This window comes from Wolffia australiana, chromosome 7 (assembly GCF_029677425.1).
Source record: "Wolffia australiana isolate 7733 chromosome 7, ASM2967742v1".
Lineage (NCBI taxonomy): Eukaryota > Viridiplantae > Streptophyta > Magnoliopsida > Alismatales > Araceae > Wolffia > Wolffia australiana.
The window spans coordinates 5,756,647-5,779,207 of record NC_135841.1 but is presented as its reverse complement, the minus strand read 5'-3'; the positions used below and the strand labels follow the sequence as shown (position 1 = coordinate 5,779,207).

Below are 22,561 nucleotides of genomic sequence, written 5' to 3'. Positions count from 1 at the left end.
CTCCCATCCTCTCCTTTTGCTTCTCTGGATGTTGACCTTATACAGAACTTTTAAATCTGAAGACTACCATAAATTAAAAAATGTTTCCAGTAGATAAGGAAAACTTAAAATGATGAAAACATAAACAATATATTTAGAGCCAAATTTTCTTGTGTTTACTATATCTTCATTAGTGAACAAATCTCTGGAAGGAGGCGTCAACAGAGGATGAAATCATCCGGGAATAAAGTTCTTTTCTTTTTTAAACAATTCTTCCGCCTTTCTTAATTCCAAAGTCACTCTTTTCTCAGTAGTTGTAGGAAACATGTTCATTATAGGATTTAGAAAATGCAGTGCAGAAAGCATCTCAGAAAAGGAAGATGAGGTTTACTCTTTTAGTACCTCACAAAGTAGCCAATGGATAATGGTCTTCTGGCATTTACTATCGGGTTGAAGATTAGTGCAATTCCAACAGTTTCTAAACCTCCATGACCGTTGTTCTTTTGGCCCAATGGTTGTTTGATACTGTTATTCACTAAATTTGGTAGGCTCATGAATGTATAATGATATAAGTACGTACTGATCATCAGTCCACTGGGCCTGATTCCTGATGAATTATTTAACCCATTAAATGAAACTGCTCAACCCTCCATGTAGACATGATTGTTCTGTTCTGTTTGTTTGAAATGAACAAAAAATTTGCACAAAAGAACCGCACAAGACTTGTTCTTTGTTCTGTTCTTTAAAAAAAAACAAACAAAATTTGCACATTCGCGCAAAACTAGAACAAAACTCAAACAAAAGAACCACACACGGGTCTTTGCGTGTTCTAGTCGAATATGTTTTGTTCTGTTCAGAAAACCGAACAGAACGAACAATTCACACAAAAAGAACAGAACGACTGTGTCTACTTATAGGGGACAGGCAGGAGAGTAGAAGTTTGGAACAGGGCAATTCTAGAGAACATTTGAACAAATCACTATAAAACAATGCAGAGATCTCTCAAAATGAAACATAGTATCAGTTCACAGCAAAGGAGAGAAGCTCAGGTAAAATGAAGGGAAACTACTTCCCAAACAAACTAGACCCAAATGCCCCTACTACATCCAAGAAAATAAATATAAATAAATAAACCAGCAATAATAACAAATAATAAACAAAAAATATGGAGCACATCTGAGGGCATGAGAGGGGAGAGGATCTTATCCCCTCCATGTGATCATTCTTCGTGGGCCCACCCAGAGGAGCAATGGAGAAATTGCTGAAACCTCGTGGCCATGGTCATGATGCAGCAGTCGCCTTCTCGAGCTTCTCCTTCTCTATCTCGGCCCGTCTCAGCTCGGCATGTTGAGCTACACCATTGGCAAGAGCCTGGCTGTGGAAGTCCATGCTCTGCATCAGAGCCTGGAACCGGCTCGGGTTCGCTGCTTGTACAACTGAGTAGAGAGAGAGATGTCAGTACAAGCGTGCACCGGCATGTGTATGTGTGTGAGAGAGATGGGATGAGATGATTAGGTTTATGCAACAGAGATACATGCAAGTCAAAATTTGAGAAAGTTTGAGACCAAAGAGAATGGGGGCAAAATTTAGAGTAAAGGTCCCAGGATATTTTTAAATATGTTAAAAATATGTTAGAGGGAGGAATGGAATTGGAGAGAGTGAAAATGCCGTTTTAGAAAATGGGGAGTTAGGGATGTGATCAGTAGTTAGTGAGAAAAAGTAAAAGATCGACGTTGTTCACAAATGAAGTCAGTGAGCGAGAGAGAGATGGCAGAGAATGATCCCAGAAACTCTTTGCGGATGAGAGACTTTTAGAGACAGACCTAAAATAAGTAAAAGATCGAGCACCAGTGAGAAAAATGTAAGAAAAGGGACTGTAATTTTTTTTGAACTATAAAAGGGACTGTAATTTATGTGTGAGGATAAAGAGAAAATAGAGAGAGGGAGATTACCATGCATTGTTTCAACGAAGAATATGAAGGGATCGACGTTGTCAATGGGAGATTCCACTTCCTCGTCATCGTCATCAGTGTAATCGTCATCGTCATCAGAGTCCTCATCAGATTCCCCAGGTTGGAAAGCCTTCGCCTGAAATTTTGGGCCACTTTAGAACTCAGGTAAATATGGTGAGTTACGATACATGTTGAAAGAAGGCCTTCACCTATATAATGATAATAATCATCTAGTCTAACAGAGTAATTGGTAATAGAATAGGAAAATTCTACAAAAGACCCCACCTCTGAGGTATATCACAATACATATTATTTGGACACGTAGACAAGCCTTGACACAAATTTGCAAAACGCGAAGGACAAAATTTCAAGAATCATACCTGAGCAGCCAACTTATGAAGCTTTGTGGTGTCGGCCTCATCTCCTTCTTCTGCATCATCCCCCATTTCCCTGTCAGAATCGTCCCCGTCATCATCCTCATCATCTGTCTGGAACCCATCCATTTCGTCGTCATCGCCATCACCCTTCTTCTGGGAATCTGGTAAACAGTCAAAGTCAACGATTCCCATCTCCCTCTAATGACACGATCTATTGTCACTATAATCATTAGGATAATCAGACGTCCAGAAGAAACCAAACCTCAATTATGTTCCACATTTCTCTATCTAAACAATACTCAAAAGTAGGTCAAACGCATTCGCATCAAAACAATACTTTATCTAAACATGGCGGAATCTGGCAGAAAGGAAAATCAACAATACTTACCTCTCTATAACCATCCAGTAAAAAGCCAATATTATCATGAAGATAATCAGAAGTCAAGAAAAATCAAAGTTCAGAAGCAAAGTTCATCTATTTTCATCATTTCTTTTTCTAAACAACAATCTAAAGCAGGTCAAACGCAAACCCATTAAAGGATTAAAAAGATAGTTAAACTCTATTTACATATTTTATTCTGACATTCATAAATGCCATCTCTATTTAAATCTGTATTTACGATGATGACAACTTAGACTATCACCATAGCTTTTATTTCTGCAAGTTATTGACATTCTCGCACCTGCGACTTGATCCTTGTACAAAACAAGCAGCTCGAGGGTTGCTTTGCAAACTCGAGACATTGCCTCCACTGGCAGTTGGTCCTCAGGAAGCACCATCAACGAAGTCAGACCCAAGCAGCAAACCTTCTTATCATGCTCTCTGCAAAGGAGGTTTTTTTCAAAAATCATGGGAAAAAACAAACTTGATCAACTGACAGCCGTACCTTTTGAAATTTGCTTTTTTGCCATTTTTCTTCACTTGTTGCAGCATCAGAAACCAGAGGCTGAAAACGTATTCTGTCATCCCTAGCTTCTGAAGTATCCCAAGCGTCAAAGATGCATTGTAGTAGAGAGAATCTGCGATCTGCGCACGAATTAAAGGTCAGATAAAAAATAAGTTCTATTAAAGAAGTTGAAGATCAAAATTTTGTGCAAATTTACCACTCTTACCACTTTAAGCAATAGACATTTAAGATAAGGCTTCTCTGCCCTTTTTAAACGTTCGAGGGTAAGCCTCAGATAAGGCTCAACCCATTGGTCCACCTGGCCTTTGCAGTTCTCGAAGACTACTTCAATAAGCTTAGGCGCAGGCTCAATATCGCTGTCCTCGATATTTCTGTCTGACATTATCTGGAAATAAATGACGAAAAACTGGAAATAAATGACGAAAAAATATAAACAACCACTTGATAATGGATAAAAAACAAATAAAAAAGTATCCACCGTTGAAAGAGTGTTCCAGAGGCTTTGCTGGTAATCGGGTTGCTTGCATGATAAAAACTGTGCCGTTCCACGTGATATGTAATTGTCTAAGGGAACAAGAATATCTGCAGCGCAGAAAAAGTTTATTAATTACAAGTAAAAAGGAGGTGACTAAGACGTAATTATAGGCTATAAATAAGGGCATGATAACTCACTCTCAAAGAAATCAATTGCCCAATCCCCAAGGGCCTCCAAAATTAGTGGCCACAGACTCCACATCTCCAAGGAGATCGTAGGAGAAAAAAATGTCATGTAGGAGACAATTTCCAAAACCTCCTCGAAAACATCTGATGAATAAACAACGACAAATGAGAAAACTGGGAATTAGAAAGAGCCAAGTAAAAACATCTGATGCGTCAATTTATTGGCACAAAACCTGACAACTTAATTAAACCGAACTAAACAAGCAATAAAGAAAATAGAAAAGGGACCCCCTTTCCTTCATGAATGACGAGACAAAAAAATTGTACAGAACTACATTCAGAAAAATGAATAAAATAAAAAGCAGCGTCCAGATTGTGTATTTTAACCTCACGTCACACATGAAGTATTGCATGCAATATATTAACTATTCATTGACGCAAAAAAATACTTTGAAACAAAAAAGGGTCTAAACTCAGGATGTTCCATCTACAAAATGACAGCAAGCAGTTTCTTACAATTTATAAATTGAAATAGATAAATGAATGATATAGAGATCTTGGTATAGGTCTCCAAAGAAAGATCATTGAAGGGGAGAGAAAGATCGACAAAAAAGGAAGATCCTTGTGACATTAACAATACATAAGAAGACGCCTATGAGTAGGCTTTGGAACTCGTCAACATTATCAACCCTCATTGACGATGATGACAACATCGCCGTGGATGAGTTTTGTAGGGTTGACATCAACGTTGACATAGACATGGCTACTGTAGACAGTTCAAGATATCACGTCTGTCAACACCAATGATAACATTGACAACAACGTTGATGAATTATTTAAAACCTATCAATGGTTGAGGTTGACGAGGACATTCAAGCTGTTGAAGATGACGAATTCATCACTACTTCGACAAACATCTGTCACCGTCATCGTAAACATCAAGTCTGTCAGGACATTACATACCCTAGCTATGATGATATTGTCAGTTCAACAGGCCCATTGGGCCCATAAGCAACCACTAATGTGACCGTTGGACTCCCACGGTCATGAGATGACCGTTGGACTCCAACGGTCATTTTCTTTTGTTTAAGAGGCTATAAAAGCCAATATAACTTACTTTGTAAGAACGAAAAAAAAATAATTGTCTATCTTGGTCCACGATCATTCTTTCTCTAACCTCCTCCCACTCTTCCGAGCTTTCATGGTATCAGAGCAGATCCTAGACATCGTTGTTTCGAAGGATTAAAGGGCCGCGAAAAATCACTCGGAAGCTCTCCGGCGGAAATCGTCCTTCCGCGGAAATTTCTCCGACGTTTTCCCTACGGAAATCGATTCTCTGGCGGGAACTGCTCTTCAGCGGAAATCACTTCGACTCCGGTCAGTATTTAAAGATTGCTCAATCATTTCTTTTGGACTTCGACAGAAATCATTCCAATTCCGGCCGTGGAACTGTCTTCGGTGGCTTTCTGCGATCTCGATCGCAAGTATTGAAGAAACGCGTGATCGCGAGTTCTGCGATTTCGCGAATTCCTCTTCTCGACGGAAGTATCTTATTGGCGGGCCGTATCCATTCGGCAACCATTCCTTTCTTCAAGAAGAGATTCAACAGAAACTGTTGTTTCAGCTAAGTGCCGTATTCATTCGGCGGGTTTTTCTTTTCTGCAGGCCGTATCAATTCGGCGCATGTGTTTTCTTCTAGCAGTAATCATCAACTGCTCTAGCTGGTAATTCTCTCTTCGTCCAGCTTCGTTCACCTGTTGTTAAGACTCTATGGGAGGTAAATCCCGATCCAAGATGTTGGAAAGGGAATTAGAAACCTCAATATCTACTACCAAAGAGGCGGATACTACAATCCAGAACAGGTTGATATTACCCGATCTGGATATGAAATATAATGGGATTAATGGGCAAAAATGGGTTACTCTTGCTCAAAGGTCCCTCAAAGCTGCATATTTGGGCAAACATCTAACAGAGGATGCCCCTTCAGAAGATGATCGAAAACTATATATTTGGGAGTCGGAAGAGGCATTTATTGTAAATTGGATGATACGAAATATGGAAGAAGAACAAAGAGACGACTACCTTCTTATAGACTGTGTTCGGGATCTGTGGGAAGAGATTAATAAATCCTATGCAGAAACCCACAGCGACTTCCGCGTTTTCGACCTCCGGGAACAAGAAAGGACACTGAAGCAAGGCAGTATGTCCATATCCTCATATTCAGCAAAGCTCAAGGCTATCTGGAGGGAACTAGATCTCCTCTGGCCCACTGGAGATAAGAATTCACCATCCTATCTTCGAGAAGTAAAGTTCAGAACACTCACCTTTCTGATGGGTTTAAATTCAGAATATGAAAATTTACGGAGTCAACTGCTACATCGAGAAAGATTTCCGACACTAGCAGAAGCTATCTCCGAACTGCAAGGAGCAGAACGTCGGAGAAAATTGACACTTAAGGATGAAGAATCCACTACTCCTGCCTCTGTAGCTCACCTAGCTAAAAAGGCCGAGCCTCGGAATAATCCAAGCCCTGCAGCGCCTCCTCCACAGACTTCTAAAGCAACTCCAAAGAAAGGTAATCCACCAGAACCACTCGTTTGTGGATATTGCAGGAAGGAAGGCCACTTGAAAAAAGACTGCAGGAAATTGGCCTGGAAGGAGGAGCAGATCCGGAAAGGTCTCTGGGTGCCCAGAGACCAGAAAAAGGCCTATGTTGCAAGTGAAGGGGGAGATCCCTCCACCAAGAAGAGCAATGATGGGGGCGAAATTCAAAAGCTCATTAAATCTGAGATGAATAAAATACTGCAAAAGATGAGCTCCACATCATTGGCCAGATCAGGTGAGCACTTTGCCTTCACTACCAATAATATTAGCCCTATAGCATCGTCTTGGATTTTGGATTCAGGGGCGACAGATCACATGTCACCCCAAAGATCCCTCTTTAAATCATATGACTTAGTTTCCAGTGATCATAAGGTTTTCACTGCTAATGGTGGGATTTTAAAAGTTGAAGGAAGAGGGACCATTTTTATCAAAGGAGTACTACTAAAGGATGTTTTACACGTACCGGAATTAAAAGCAAATTTACTTTCCCTAACACAGTTAGTTGTTGATACTGGATGGAGATTTACCCTCGACTCCGATTCCTGTTTTTTGTACATAAAGGACACCGGGAAGAAGATTTCGTCTGTTAGATGGGAAGGGGGACTTCTTCTACTAGACGGCCTGGAGGAGGATGATAGCCAAAAGGTGGTCTACAACACCCAGAGTGAAGAACGGGTCATCCTCCTCCATCGGAGACTAGGACATCCTTCATTTCCTCTTTTGAAACATGTATACTCCAATCTGTTTAAGGGGATCATTATTGACAATCTGATTTGCGAGTCTTGCCAATTTGCTAAACACAAAAGATCCAGTTTTCCTGCCTCAAATCATCGATCTTCCACTGCATTTGATTGTGTTCATAGTGATGTATAGGGGCCTTGTTCCACCACTGGCCTCTTCCAGCACAGGTGGTTTATTCTGTTTGTGGATGATTTCACTAGATATACATGGGTATATCTACTGAAATTCAAATCTGAGGTTCCATCAATCATTACCCTCTTTTGCGAAATGATTAATACTCAGTTTGGCAAAAAGGTCAGAATGCTGAGGACCAATAATGCTAAAGAATACTTTTCCGGAGAAGTAAAAACGTATCTAGAAGATAAGGGAATTGTGCATCAGTCCTCGTGTGTGAACACCCCTCAGCAGAATGGTCTCGCTGAGAGGAAAATTGGCCATATCATGTATGCGGCCAAAGCCCTTCTATTTCAAGGAAACTGTCCCAAACAATATTGGAGTGAAGCAGTCGCCACGGCCACACATCTTATAAATCGCACAGCATCTAGAACCTTGAACTTTTCTGCCCCGATTGATCTTATGTCTTCTGAATTTCCTCATTTATGTCTAAGGACAAATCTGCCAGCCAAGATATTTGGTTGTATTGTATATGTACATGCTCACCATGCAAGAAAGTTGGATCCCAGGGCTCTAAAGTGTTTATTCCTGGGTTATTCGTCTACTCAAAAGGGATACCGATGTTATCATCCCAGCTCAAAGCGACTTAACATTACAGCAGACGCTTCTTTTGATGAGGCAAGGATGTTTTATGATTCCGAGAGCAGGGTGATGGAAATCTTGACTCCGTGGTTCAGGAGCTTGGCGACAATGGGAGTCAAGAAATCCCTGTACCATCCAAGATGGGTCAACAGCATACTGCAGATCAGTTTTTCAGTCCTATTCAGGAAGAGGAACAGCCAGATGTCTCAGAGAGTATTCTAAGAAATGACGAAACAGTTTATGAAGATATTCCCAGCAACAATAGCTGGTCTATTGCCGTTAGCAAGGGTGTTCTGGCATGCACACAGACAAAGCGGTGTCCAGTTGGCAACTATGTTTCATATACTCAGATTTCTCCTGAGTATAATAGAATAATTCAAGCACTAATGACCGTGTCAGTTCCAAATCAGTCAAAGAAGCCATGTCTTCCACCGAATGGAAGAAGGCTATAGATGAGGAAATGGAAGCACTTGAGAGAAATGGTACATGGGAAATGGGACCCCTCCCAGCTGGAACAAAGCTGGTCGGTAGCAGATGGGTTTTTACTATTAAATATCATTCCGATGGCTCAATTGCAAGATATAAGGCTCGCCTAGTTGCCCGAGGATATACTCAGTCATATGGTATTGATTATAATGAGACTTTTGCCCCTGTTGCCAAGTTAAATACAATTCGAGTCTTAATTGCTTTAGCAGCTTTATTTGATTGGAAGTTGTATCAATATGATGTCAAGAATGCTTTCCTACATGGGGAGTTGGAAGAGGAGGTGTATATGTCACCACCTCCTGGGTATTCTTTAAGTAAAAATTTGGGCGATGTATGTCACCTCAAGAAGTCCTTATATGGTCTCAAGCAGTCCCCTCGTGCCTGGTTTGGAAAATTTTCCAAAAACATGCTTTCTGCCGGATTCTTTCAGAGTGAAGGAGACCATACCTTATTCATCAAGCATAGTTCTCAAGGGAAAGTAGCCATTCTTATTGTATACGTCGACGACATTATAATCACGGGAAATGATGTGGATGCAATTCAGAGTCTTGAAGCATATCTCACTAGCTCATTTGATATTAAAGCACTCGGCCTCCTTACTTATTTCTTGGGAATCGAGGTCGCATATTCTAAGACTGGGATTATATTGTCACAACACAAATACATCCTGGATCTATTGCGGGAAACAGGTAAATTGGACTGTCGTCCAGCTGCTACTCCCGTCGACATCAAAGTCAAGCTGAAAGCTGAACAGCATGACAAAGATGCCCCGGTGAACAAGACGTCTTTTCAGAGACTTATTGGAAGATTGTTATATCTCAACCATACTCGTCCGGATATCGCATTTGCTGTTAACTCACTGAGTCGGTTTATGAGTGACCCCCGAGAGTCACATCAAGGAGCAGCAGATCGAATTCTTGCTTATCTTAAAGGCTCGATTGGGCAAGGCCTATTATTTCGGAAGGGAGGAGAACCTAGTGTAGTTCTCTACACCGATTCTGATTATGCTGGCTCGTTTGAGGACAGCCGGTCCACCTCGGGTTATTGCAGCTTTATTGGAGGTAACCTGGTTACCTGGCGCAGTAAGAAACAGAAAGAAGTTTCCCTCTCAAGTGCTGAGGCTGAACTTCGTGCCTTGAAGAAGGGCGTTTGTGAGGGCATGTGGCTCAAAGACATTTTACAAGACTTACATCTATTCCCTGGGACGGGGATACATCTTTATTCCGACAGTAAATCGGGCATTGCCATGGCCAAGAACCCAGTCCAGCATGAACGGACCAAGCATGCCCGAGTAGCAAGACACTACATTAAGCAAAGCATCGATGATGGGTTTATTGTTCCACACTACATCCCCACTCTGGAGCAAGTTGCTGACATCTTCACCAAGGGCCTCCCTGGCCCGCACTTTCAAGCATTGGTGTCCAAGTTGGGCATGTTCAACATTTATACCCAACTTGAGGGGGGGTGTTAGTTCAACAGGCCCATTGGGCCCATAAGCAACCACTAATGTGACCGTTGGACTCCCACGGTCATGAGATGACTGTTGGACTCCCACGGTCATTTTCCTTTGTTTAAGAGGCTATAAAAGCCAATATAACTTACTTTGTAAGAACGAAAAAAAAAATTGTCTATCTTGGTCCACGATCATTCTTTCTCTAACCTCCTCCCACTCTTCCGAGCTTTCAGATATCAATGATGTATCAGATATACTAAATAAAATAACGCATTCATCAATTACATGGTTGATTATTACCTTGACCCTCAGTAGTCAGCATCTTTTTCATGATGGGGAGCAGCGTCGGTTCGATTTGAACAAATAAATGAGGAAGCCTGCTCACAGATTCAAGGATAGTGCTAATAGCTCGCAAACAACCAACAGCAGCAAGAGCACCAGGGTCGTCGCCATCTTCACTCTCATCGGATGAGTTAATGCATCTCCAGAATGCAGCCGCCTTCACAATGAGCATAAAAAAGATTAATATTAGACTAAATCAATATTAATGGCTCTTACAGATCCAAATAAAATTTACCAAGTTCTGGCAAAGACCGAGGGCATAAGGTGCCATTTCTTCACCAAACTTGTCTACAATTGTCTCTAGCGTGAATACCAGATCCTCGTTTTCAACCTCATTCATGAGTTTGAAGAATTCTGAAATCCCACTTGCGATCAGGTTCAAACATATACTCTAATTGCACATATTCCAAAGGTGGTGAAGAAATGAAACGTACCATCGAGCAATTGGGGAAGGATAGGGCGAATTTCATTCAAGTCTGCATAAGACTCATAATTACAACAAGAGCAAACAAAATATAGAGATAAATGAGATTTTCTTCTTTCAAGAAGAATAACCTTTGCATGCTTCCACAAACGCACGCAATGCGAAAACTGAGTCAACCCGCACAGGAAGCTCAGGATCACGCAGCCCGGCAACCACACTGTGCAAGGCTCTTCGGAAATTGTTCATGTCTGAGAAATTTATATGTGCATACTGGCCAGCAACCCATGCCGCCTACATGTTTACAGTTATATATGTTAACAAGCGTCATAATAAACTTGAAATTGTCTAAATATGGTAACAGCCGCATAAATTCCTTAGAATAAAGAGAAATGGAAAAGCTCAGTGCATTAAGTCTAAACTTCAATTACAAGGATAATGATCATTTCAAAAAAAGTGTTTAGATCGTGCATAAATCGGAATGAGTCACAAATAGTGCCACGACTGAAATGTGAAAATCAACTTCCATCAACCAGTCAACTTGTACGCAAAGCTGGATTCATTCAAGATTCAAATCTTTCTTATAATCTCCAATTTCCTAATTCCCAAAAAATAAGCTTGAAAATAAAAAAATTTAGAACAACTGATGTTACTATTAAGTTGCTGAAAGGGAATTTGAGAAAGAACGAGAATGAACCTTTGCCCTGAGGTGCCCAAGATGACTGCTAAATTCTGGGAAGACATGCTGCACAAGCATCCGCTCCAGCTCTGTCTTGTAAGGATCTGTTTGCTTCAGCTTATCACACAGCGCTCCAATCGCAAGCAAAGCACCATCCTTCTGTCGATAAGGTTTAAACTCCGGCGCAGCTTCATCGTACCTAAATAAAGACAAAAAGACCAACATAAAACATGAATGCGGAAATTGTATTCTTTATTATTTAACTTGTCTATACCTACCTTCTGAAAATTTCCACAATGAACTGAATAAATTTCTGAAGATTTCCCTTCCCACGTTTTCTGACCAATTCGCTGACAAAGTCCATAGCAGCAGTTCGAGGACTGTACAAGTCTTCAATGATATCTGATAAATAGTATAAATGGCCGTCTTTTAGCATTCAACCAGTAATCGTGGGATGTACAAAAACACAGGAACGAGATAGAAAGACTTACCGTAACCTTTTCTGACATACTCGTGAGGATCCTCAGTCCACAGAGCTAGATCATTGTCATTGAAGCACATAAGTGGGAAAACAATACCAAACAGAAGACTGTCCAGCCGCGGCAGTAACAACTGATACGTACTATTTCTTGATAAACTGGATTACAAAAAATGGTCGCACGCATCAATCAATGTGAACTAAAGCGAAACATAATTGCCAATTTTATCTTCCATAAACCGTTTAGTTAGGCCAAATTAAAAAACGAGATTTAAATGAACAAAGGATTAATATGCTCACTAATATAGCATTAAAAAATCGTGTTCATCAAACGGTGAATCACAGGCAAGCAAACGGGGCAACGTCAGTAGACAACTCAGAGAAATGCAGACTGAAATATATGACTTCTGCAAATATAGTAATTTGCTGCCCAGTATGGCTGACAGAAAAAAGGGGAGTTTTCTCGCTTGAAATGGTATCTTCATTGCCATTTGTTCGCAGCAAGGATGAGGAAGACAATGACGAAATCATTAGTGCCAGACCCAAGCTGCTGATGATGACAATGATGGTGACAAGTTTTTGGATGACCACAATAATTTTCATCATCACCGCAAATACTACTCAATCTTCCATGACATTTTTTTGCAGGAAAAAAACCTTGGATGAAATGCTTGAGAGCACTCCACAGAACATTTTAAAAACAAAAAGAACAACAAAATTAAGTAAGACAAAAACTGTTTCAGGAAAACCCATCAGCAAATACTTCTCCACCTTCCTCTTCATCGCTCCATGGTTTCATTTTTGCACAGAAAAACCTTGAATGAAATGCTTGAGAGCGGTCCAAAGTAAATATTAAACAGAAGCAAGAGCAAAAATATCATGTCCAGCGACTTTGGTAGGAGCAACCTGCTAGTCAGATATTGGAGTATCAGATTAATAACTCTGTCAGGTAAATATCCTCCTGATCCAATAATATTAAGCAGGCGCAAGTGCGACTCCAAGATTTTCCCCGCATAATTCTTCTGAAACATCTGGGCGAATGCTTTGGACTCAGGTCTTTGCACCTTTGTATCCCCGAAGCTGAAGAAGTGGATTTAACAAAAGAAAACTCAAATGACAATATAAGAACGAAAACAAACGAGGGAAATATGAATTGTAGAGGCAAGGCTACCGCGTGAAAAGACGATTCAAAATATGAACCGTCCATTTCTTAACTTTCCACCAACCCCAAGATTTCCGAAGCTCAGGATCGGAAGGTTGGCCTTCTGCAGGAACATCGCGCTCCAATATGTTCAAGAAGAGAATCATCCAGGTATTAAACATGGCGGGATCATAAAGCTGCTGAGGAATCTCTAACTGTTGAACAAAAAAAGGAAAAATATTAGCAAAGCATAGAATTCATCGACTTTGGAGATGGGGTCTAGTTGGTTGGAGACAGACATAAATAGAAGACCAAAATATTTTGCAAATAAGCTTGATTAGATCTGCGACTTCCACAGGTGGATGAACAATGTGAACCAGCTTGTTAAAGATATGGAGTAGATGAGGAAATGTCTGTTCGACAATTTGGTAAACAGGTGTCCTCTCCTCCTCAGACTTGAACCTTCAAGATAGAAGATTGTAAAATGGATCAGAGAAAATTGTCACTAGTGACGAGAATAACATGTGTTATTCACATGAACAAATATAATTTAAATATTAAAATTTAACGGCAATCATAACCCTAGTCGGCTAGAGATTAGTTCAGATTAAAAAGATATCATTTCACATTTTAAAAAGTTCCTGAGGAAGAAATTAAAAACTCATGATATGAGTTTTTTATTTGAAAACTTGAAAACAGAAAAAAAAGAGGGGGGAGGGGAAGCTCAAAGAGGAGCGACGGAGGAGGATTCGTCGGAGGAGGATCGGCGGAGGAGGATTCGTCGGAGGAGGATCGGCGGAGGAGGAAAGGAGCGTGACGTCGGAGAAGGACCACACAAAAGAGGGTGGTGCAAAGCCCGCAGGTTTCTGTTAGTTCTGCATAAGGCAGTGTAGGTAGGTCAAGATAGACATGCCGGGGCAAGAGAAGGGGTGGACGGAGGTGAGAAAGGGGGGGGAAGACTGTCAGGATGGGGGGAGCATGGCGGTGGCCGTGGACAGCCATGGCGACGGAGGACTCAGGCGGTGGAGGAGTGGGGGCGGGAGCCATGGAGGGCGTGCTTCAGGTGTCTGGGAGGGGGGCACCACGCACGTGACTGTCGAAATTCGCTCGTTTGCAGACGATGTAGGGGAGTGGGCCATCGACAAGCACAATGCCCAGATGCAGTCTCCGACCATGAGATGGCAAAGGAGATTCAAAGTGCGAGGCGGGTGAGTCTTACCCAGGCCGCTTGCATTGTTGGGAAGATAGAAGCAGGTGAAGTGAGAGTGGAGGAAGTACGGGAGGCTTTGGTGCAGAAATTTCCGGAAATGGAGAAGTCGGAGGTAAAGAGGCTGGAGACGGGGGAGGTTGTGGTCCGAAAAGTTCTGGCGTCTGATTGCATTGCAATGTGCGTGTGGAGGCAGGTTATTGGTGACGTAAGAATTAAATGGCAGCGCATCATCTGGACTGGAAAGGTCAGGGATAGAGCGTCGAGGCCGGCTATTATTGATGTCAGGGGGGTACCAGCCGCATATCGATCCACCCGGAACATGGAGGCACTAGTCCGATCTATTGGGAGGCTGCAGGGGGTCGTTACGTCGGGCCTAGAGTCAGGTGACCCTGATCTGGCAGTTTGGATGTGGAGGTGAAGGAGGATGCGGTGGCCTCGTCGGTGGTCCTGCTACAGGGTCATCAGGGCACATTTAATGTGCGAGTAATGGAGCGCCAACCACCAGCCCCACCTGTTGCAGAGGGTCATGAGCCTCGCATTGAGGAGATGGGAGGCGGAGGCGAGAGAGGTTGCCTGCAAGGGAGGGGGAGATAGGGCTGGATGCGAAGATCAGCGGAGGTGCGGTGACAGAGACGAAGGCAGGAACCAGGACGGAGGAGGAAAAGGGGAACAATGGAGAGGAGAGCTCGCGGGTGGTAGAGGATGAGCGCAAGTGAAGGCAAGAGGGAGTCACAAAGTTTGGGAGCGAATGAGCAGAAAGGGACCAAGAGAAAGGGCACCCTGCGGTTGTCAAGAGGGAGGAGATTACTGAAGGGGGACCTATTGGGTCGTTGCATTGGTTATGAGAGGCAGCAACTCTATATCAAGAACGCCGACAGAGTGAAGATATGGCTGGAGGTTGGGAAAGGTGGGCGAATGCATTTCCCCCGGGACTGGATGGCAGTGAGAGTGGGAAAATCAAGGCGCGACAAGACGGAGAGGAAAGCAAACAAAGCAAGAAGCGGAGCAATGGAGGCGATTGAGACCGAGGAGACACTCGAGCTGGAGAGGGAGGCGGTGGCGATCGAGGTTGATAATGCAACACGAGACTCAATGGTGGGTGTGTTCAGAGGTTTCACGGAGACTCAAAAGGATGGGAGGGGCTGGTACCAGGATCCATGAGATGCATATCATGGAATGTGCGGGGGTTCCGGGATGTCAAGAGGAGAGGGATTGTGGCCAAGTACATATGGGAGTGGGGTGCCACGGTGGTGTGTTTGCAGGAGACGATGTTGGGGGATTGTGGCGTAGGGGAATGGCGTGGGGTTGGAGGGAGTTTGCTGGAGGGTTTCATTTCGGTGAATGCAACTGGGCGGTCGGGAGGGGTGGTAATTGCTTGGAACAAGAAGCTCTTTAAGTAGGAGGCATGGCGTGGTCAATTTGCGGCGGCGGTAAAGTTGACAAGGAGTGATGGTCTGGGGTTGGCCGTAGCTTCAGTGTATGGACCAGTGAACGCCAGCCTGAGGGAGGGGTTATGGGTGGTGGAGCTGGCGGAAATTGCAGATAAGTGGCGAGGGATGCCATTGTTGATTGGGGGGGATTTTAATGTGACGCTGGAGATCAATGATAGGCCCAATGGAGCGGGGGGGCGTGACCAGGAGTCGGAGGAATTCTGGGCCTTCTTGGCGGCAGCAGGCTTGCAGGAGATGGGGCCCAATGATTGCTGCTACACATGGCGGAGTTCGAAGGGAGCAACCTATAAGTCTCGGTTGGATAGGTTCTTGTGCTCAGTGGAGTTGATGGAGAGGTTCCCCGGGGCAGATGTACAAGCATTGCCAAGATCGATATCGGACCATACACCGATCTTTTGGCAGTCTCATGAGGGTGTGGGGCGGAACACATTTTAAAATTGACAGGTCATGGCTGCGAGAAGGGGGCTTCAGAGAGGAGGTAAAGGAGCTATGGCTGACGCATTCAGAGCAAGCGCCAGGGACGAATAGATTGGCAATTCGCATAGATGGGTTGAGAGAGCACTTGAAAAGCTACAGAAGGACGATAAGGGAGGCGAGATGTAGAGTGAGATACGAGGCCCTCACAAGGATTAGAGAACTGGACGAGGTGGAGGATAATCATACATTAATGGGTGAGGAGATTCAGGAACGAAAGAGGTGGAGCTGTGTGGTGGCAGAGGAAGATAGGAAGGAGGAAATGGATTGGAGGCAAAGGTCCCGGCAGCTTTGGCTTAAGGAGGGGGACGCCAACACAAGATTTTTCCACCTTGCAGCAAATGGACGACGGAGAGTGAATCAGATTCTTTCAGTGAAGGTCGGTTCACAGAGGTTTACTGGTACGCAGGCAGTGGGGCGTGCAATGGCGGAACACTTTCGTTTGATGTCACGGCGGGGGGGCCAAACAGATGGCGATGGACGGGCCAAGGGGCATCTCAATTAACCCAATGTCAGAGAGATGATTTGGTGCGGCCTTTTGATATGGCAGAGGTTCGAGCAGCTATGGCAGGATTGAATGGCGAAGGCGCCCCGGGACCAGATGGCATACCGGTGTTCTTCTACAAGGAGTTCTGGAATGAGGTTCAGGAGGATGTGATGGCCACATTGGGGGAGCTGAGAAACCCTCAAGCAAATATGGATAGGATAAATAAATCTTTTCTCTTTTTACTACCGAAGCGGCAAGGGGCAGAAAATGTAGGCGACTACCGGCCCATATCGTTATCCAACTCCATATATCTTATAGTTGCAAAGGTACTGGCCAATCGGTTACAAGGGGTGCTTGGGGACTTGGTTGGTCCATTTCAGTCTGCTTTTGTTCCGGGTAGACAGCTAGCTGATTGTGCAGTATTGGCAGGGGAGATTATTGCTTCGTGGAAGGAGAATGGGACCAAGGGGTTCATGTGGAAGGTAGATTTTGCGAAGGCATATGACTCTCTGGATTGGCGATTCTTATGGGCATAGTTACGAAGGAGAGGCTTCCCAGAGGAATGGATAAGATGGGTGAAGCGATGTGTGACGTCTCAGTCTTTTGCGGTGTTAGTTAATGGACGTCCAGAAGGAGGGTGGATTAGACCACAGAGCGGGATCAGACAAGGGTGTCCTCTAGCACCGATGCTTTTTGTGCTGGCAGCTGATGTCTTAGCCATAAGTACATCCTTGGTATGTGGGAGGGGATGTATTAGAGGTTTCCAGACGCCGAGCAAGCCATTGGGCATCCCTCTGCTACAGTATGCCGATGATACACTGTTCTTTATCGAGGGATCGGTGGAGGAGGCCAAGAATTTGGCGGCACTCCTGCGGGTGTTCGCGGATTGTTCGGGACTGCATATCAATGGAGGAAAATCAGAATTTGTGGGCTTTGGTATGTCTCCGGAGGAGGAGACCCAGTGTGCCAGCGCACTTGATACGCCAGTGGGATCACTGCCGATGAGATACCTGGGATTACCCCTATCTGTCGGTAACCTACAAAAGGCAGATTGGCAACCAGTGGTGGAGAAGCTGGAGAGACGTTTGGAGGGATGGAAACAGAGAGTGTTGTCGCGAGGGGGGAGACTTGTGCTACTGCGATCTGTACTATCAGCAATACCAACCTTTTATCTTTCCGTGTTTAAAATTCCGGTGGGTGTTGAGAAACGACTAAGCGGGATCATGCGGAGATTCTTTAGGAAGGGGGCAAATGCAGGGGAGGGGCGTGGCATGGCGCTGGTTTCATGGAATGACATCTGCATGTCAACTAAACAGGGTGGACTTGGAGTACCTCACCTAAATACACTAAATGTGGCTCTTTTGACGAAATGGGTTAGACGGATCGTGGGACCGGAGGATGACTTGATTAAGGATGTATTGCGGGACAGATACGGCTCTAACTTGAGTTGGGAGAATTTGATGAACAAGATGAGGGGGGAGTCGTCTTTTTGGAGAGGGTTGAGGAAGGTGTTTCCCATGGTCAGGAATTTCTTCCGGGCTCAATTGGGAATGGCGCGGGCTTAAGGTTTTGGATGGACAATTGGACGCCACATGGACGATTTCAAGACTTGTTTCCTCGACTGTATGCCATAGCCCTTCATCGGCAAGCTTTGGTGGAAGAGTGTTGGGATGGTGTGTGGTGTCCAACCTTCGCGCCCAGTTTATCTAATCAGCAGGTGGAGGAATTCATAAGCCTTCAGCAAGCATTGAGCAATTGGAGGCCATTGGAGGGGATGACAGATGGGTGGGTATGGGCATTGGGCCCTTTCTCCAGCTGAGGAGTATACCAGAGGTTGAGAATACACCGCATTGAGGACCCGAGCGTCTTAGGGGCATGTCGCTCAATTTGGAGGCAAAAGATACCTCTAAAGGTTATGGTGTTTGCCTGGTTGCTTGCCAGGAAGCGGATAATGACCCGCGGGAGACGTCGAAGGTTTGTTCCGGCTGAATCCTCATTGTGCCTTCTGTGTACGGAGGAGGAAGAGGAGAGCGAGCACCTTTTTTTCCAATGTCGGGTCGCTCGTGCGCTATGGGCTAGCCAGGGGCTAGCAGAGATTACGTCGAGCTCGGCATTATGGGCCACACTGCCGCGGCGTCAACGTGGGTCTGACATGGAGCGGGGGCTGAGATTCGCGGTGCTTTGGGCTATTTGGTTCCACCGCAATGAGGTCCTATTCAAAGGAGCGGCAATATCGATGGACAGGTCTATAAATGAGGTGGAGAGACTTGTGTATGTTTGGTTTGGCCCTGGATGAGGTGGGGGGTTATGGGGGGCCATGATGGGCCATTTTTTTCTTGGCCTAGAACCCTCCTGTTCACGTGTACCAAGGATCACCAAGACGGGAGATCTTCTTTATTGTTTCAAAAAAAAAAAACTTGAAAACAGAAAGTCCCCAGAAGTTGTTAAAAAGAAAGAAATAGGACTAGTATCAACACAAAAGAAAGAATATTAAAGTCGAAATTACCTAAAAAAAGTATTACTCTGGAAAAGATAGACTACACTTCCCACTCATCTTGTGCCCTATGTAGAACGAGATAAGATTGCATATGATTGTAATTTTATCTAAAGTTGTCATTATCTCATTGAAGAGAACTATCACTCATGTAATTAAAACATGTTTTTCAAAAATCAACAGCCTTTGTCCGTACGCTACAGATTCTGAGAACTTGAGATGTTTTTATTACATCACGAATCAGAGAAAAGAGGCAAATGTAGTCGGCAGGAGGCCTTGAAGTATTGAAAAGTACGCTGGAAGTCAAAAAACAGAAACTCACACTTTCCATTACTAAACCAACATTCAGACAATAAGGATGAAGTGTCTTCCATCTAAGAGCTGAAATATCCAGAGGAAGTATAATGTAAACAACAGTAATATAAACGAGTGAACTTACTCAAATTTTCTGGAAAGAATCCTGAGGACGTATAATGCTCCATACACTTGTTCGTCATGCATCTGCAAGTTGCACGTAATCCAGTGAAGTAGACCGGGCCACTGCTCTGGATAATCTGCCTGAATAATGGTTTTAAGGCACTCCCCAATCTGCGATCTGAAAATTTTAAAAGACAAAAGGACACGAATTATTGATTCCGACATGGTGTAGACTGATTGCAAAGATTCATACCCGGATTTGTGTTAACAGAACCTTTTTTCAGTGAAATAGGTGACAGACTTGAAATATCACGGTAAATTCGATATCACTTATCTTATATTCCAACGATATACTAGAGTGTGTGTGCTTGGCAAGTTAGACTTTTCTTGCCAAAAAAGAATCATTTAGGAAAATAAGAAGATACCAAAAAGAATAGCAGAGACACCCAAACTGTTAAAAAAATCAGTGAAGAAGGTGCAAAGCTTCGTGCGTACTTCTTCATTGATATTGTAACGGAACCTCAGGTCAACTGATGTTGACTCTCTATGAACTTAAACCCGAAATCCAACAGATAAATACCAAAGTTCATTGGGTATAATCTGTTACCATTAAGATTCATAAGAATATTCTCTAATTCACAATGAAAGATTGAGACTTCACTCTGAACCATTACAGCAGCAGATATAGGTCAAGGTTTCACACAGAAGAAGATAAACTCATTGTTTCAAGCATAGCCTGTATAAATACAGGTTACAGGATAGAGTTTTGGCCCATGTTTTTATCCTTAATAGGATCAATAACCTGAAAGATCTTTTTAGGGATATCTTTCACAAAGATGATAAAAGGAAGAATACATCAGGGAAGAAGATATAAATTCAAATAAGACATAAAACAGTAACTCTGTCTAACAATAGGCCGTGAAGGAAATTAGGTCTTAAGATACTTTTTCACGTATGTCTCATTAATTAAATGATACTGAACCATGGACAATTTAAGACTTCCCATAGTGCTGTTTTCGCTCCCCAAGCGTTCTTGATTATACGATCGTTCACTCATTAATCAACTTCATGCCACAGTTTTGGTAGTGAAAATTGGCAAACCTAGCCATAACCCAGCTTCATTGTTTGTATCATTGACTCTTCCCGCAAAGACCCAAAAGAATTTTTCAGCAGTTGTGAACTCCACATCATTTCGGACGAAGTTGATTAATGCCAGCGGTCCGAAGTTCTTATGTAATCAAAACGATTGTTTATTTTTTAACAATATGTAACCAAAACGATTGTATCTGTTCAGGACTATCTTTCATATTAAGAATCGTCAAGTTTGTTTCTAGAAATTGTAGGTAAGGAAGGTTTTCTCAATATATCACTTGCAAGGACATGAATAAGAAAAGAAGTGGAAAATACCTCAGAAGAGGAGGAATTTGCGTGACGTGCGTAAGAATATTTTCCCGTACAATATCTTTATCACTAGCAGATACCTTCTGAGGCTCGCCTGCAGCCACAAAGCTTGTCTTAGAAAACATAGAAACATGCGGCTGAGCATTTCAAGATACCAATTCCCATACCAGATTCATTGGGAGACCAGTTTTTTGCTACAAAGTTCTTAAAGTTTATGCTTGCAACTTGACGAACGGCAATATCGAGGTTGCTGCTCACAACAATCTGTAGCAACCTCACTAAATGTTGAGGGGTATACTGGACCTGAAATAAAATCCCATTTCAGTTAATCACATCGACGACAAAAACAAAGAACTTAAGAACACAAAGCAAGACATTAAAGACTAATTCTTTCAAATCATCATAGGAATATGCGCAAAGATATTGGCTTCAACTTGTTTGATGGGCGAATCAAAATTGTATTTAGCAGATCTCGGTGAGTAATGTGAGAACTAAAATCGATTTCTACAAACGATGAAGATAAACCAGAGTTATCTACGGAACGAGCTAAAATGATAATCCCAACTACCACTATAAATAATCTTGAAAATCTCGACATGAAAAAAAAAAATCAAGGGTGGTTACTCTTCGGGAAAGAAAGCATCGACATTATCAGATAAACGCTTATACTCAATTGAGGTCGATAACGTACGCGAAAGACACGTAGACCGGAGACATCGGCAAGAAACATATCAAGGCGCATCATACAGCAGCACCCAAGAACTTACAATAGACTTCGAGAAAGTAAAAAAAAGCGAAATTTTAACTCCAATTCCGAGACAGCGGAGCGGTACAACTCCGCAGAATAACTAAGACCCATCAATCATTCATAAAAACCAAAACCCACAACTTCGCCCCCACGGAACACAAATAAAATTAAACTTTTTCAGGGAATCCGAGAAAGGGGGCCAAGAATTACAACCTGATTGAGGCTCTCTTCGGCGGCTTTCCGTTCTTCAATGTTCTGGCTGAGCGCCGCCTGGAGGACGGCGGCGAGGCTGGGCAAGTCCATGACAAGATCAATCGGCGAATACCCAAAAGATCGGCCAAAAACCCAATCCCAATTCCTCAATCCACGATCAGATCACACCAAATTCCTCCTCTTCCTGCCACTCTGGCCTGCCCCCTCCCCTAAGAGAGAGAAAGGGGGAGATGGGTTAGAGAGAGAAAGATAGAGAAAGAGAGAGTAGCAGCACTAAAACCTCTCCCGGAAATTGGTAATGCCGCAGGTTTAAATACCGCTAGGGTTTAAATTTCATCCTTTGCCGTCGATTCCGTTGTCCGTCACCGTCAACGTCATCCGTTATCCGTCATCATTCCCTTGCCAGAGAGACTGCGGTCGTTGGATATTCTTCTAGATCGTCTCTGACACCTGAGAATATGACGTGGAAATCGAGTTAATTATTTAATAAATCTCGGAAAACCCCCACAATGAATAAATTTAGGGTTATTTTGTATCATTTTTAAAGGAAATAAATGTTTAAAATGTGCTTTTTTCACTGCATGCTGAAGATATTTGGGGTCAGCATCATGCTAGATTGTCTCTGGCACCAGAGAATATGATGTGGAAATCAAATAACTATTTAATAAATCTCAAAAAATCCCCACAAT

At 43.1% G+C, this 22,561-nt stretch overlaps 1 protein-coding gene across 2 annotated transcripts; it reads right to left on the bottom strand.

Moving 5' to 3' along the window:
- Positions 1-959: 959 nt before the first annotated feature.
- Positions 960-22,164, bottom strand: SAD2 (ARM repeat superfamily protein). Of its 2 annotated transcripts, none has more exons than XM_078578191.1 (22): positions 21,873-22,164; positions 21,079-21,214; positions 20,918-21,005; positions 19,533-19,688; positions 13,277-13,439; positions 13,008-13,192; positions 12,743-12,916; positions 11,850-11,995; positions 11,637-11,760; positions 11,377-11,557; positions 10,814-10,973; positions 10,693-10,734; positions 10,494-10,612; positions 10,217-10,415; positions 3,889-4,020; positions 3,695-3,798; positions 3,422-3,622; positions 3,196-3,335; positions 2,992-3,131; positions 2,312-2,469; positions 1,932-2,067; positions 960-1,415 (listed from the first exon to the last, which is right to left on the bottom strand). In XM_078578191.1, exons 1-22 carry the CDS (start codon positions 21,960-21,962, stop codon positions 1,261-1,263), a joined length of 3,129 nt encoding a protein of 1,042 aa, XP_078434317.1. In that variant the 5' UTR covers positions 21,963-22,164; the 3' UTR covers positions 960-1,260. The 2 variants fall into 2 exon arrangements, with proteins under 2 accessions (XP_078434317.1, XP_078434318.1); XM_078578192.1 differs by having other exon boundaries at positions 3,422-3,601.
- Between the last annotated feature and the right edge of the window lie 397 nt (positions 22,165-22,561).

Excerpts from the sequence above, each read along its gene's own strand:
- SAD2 (XM_078578191.1), bottom strand. The coding sequence starts at position 21,962 with ATGGACTTGCCCAGCCTCGCCGCCGTCCTCCAGGCGGCGCTCAGCCAG. Across the intron at positions 4,021-10,216 it reads GCTGACTACTGAGGGTCAAG|ATGTTTTCGAGGAGGTTTTG; the intron begins GTAATAATCAAC and ends TTTATTCATCAG. Across the intron at positions 2,068-2,311 it reads TTCATAAGTTGGCTGCTCAG|GCGAAGGCTTTCCAACCTGG; the intron begins GTATGATTCTTG and ends CCAAAATTTCAG.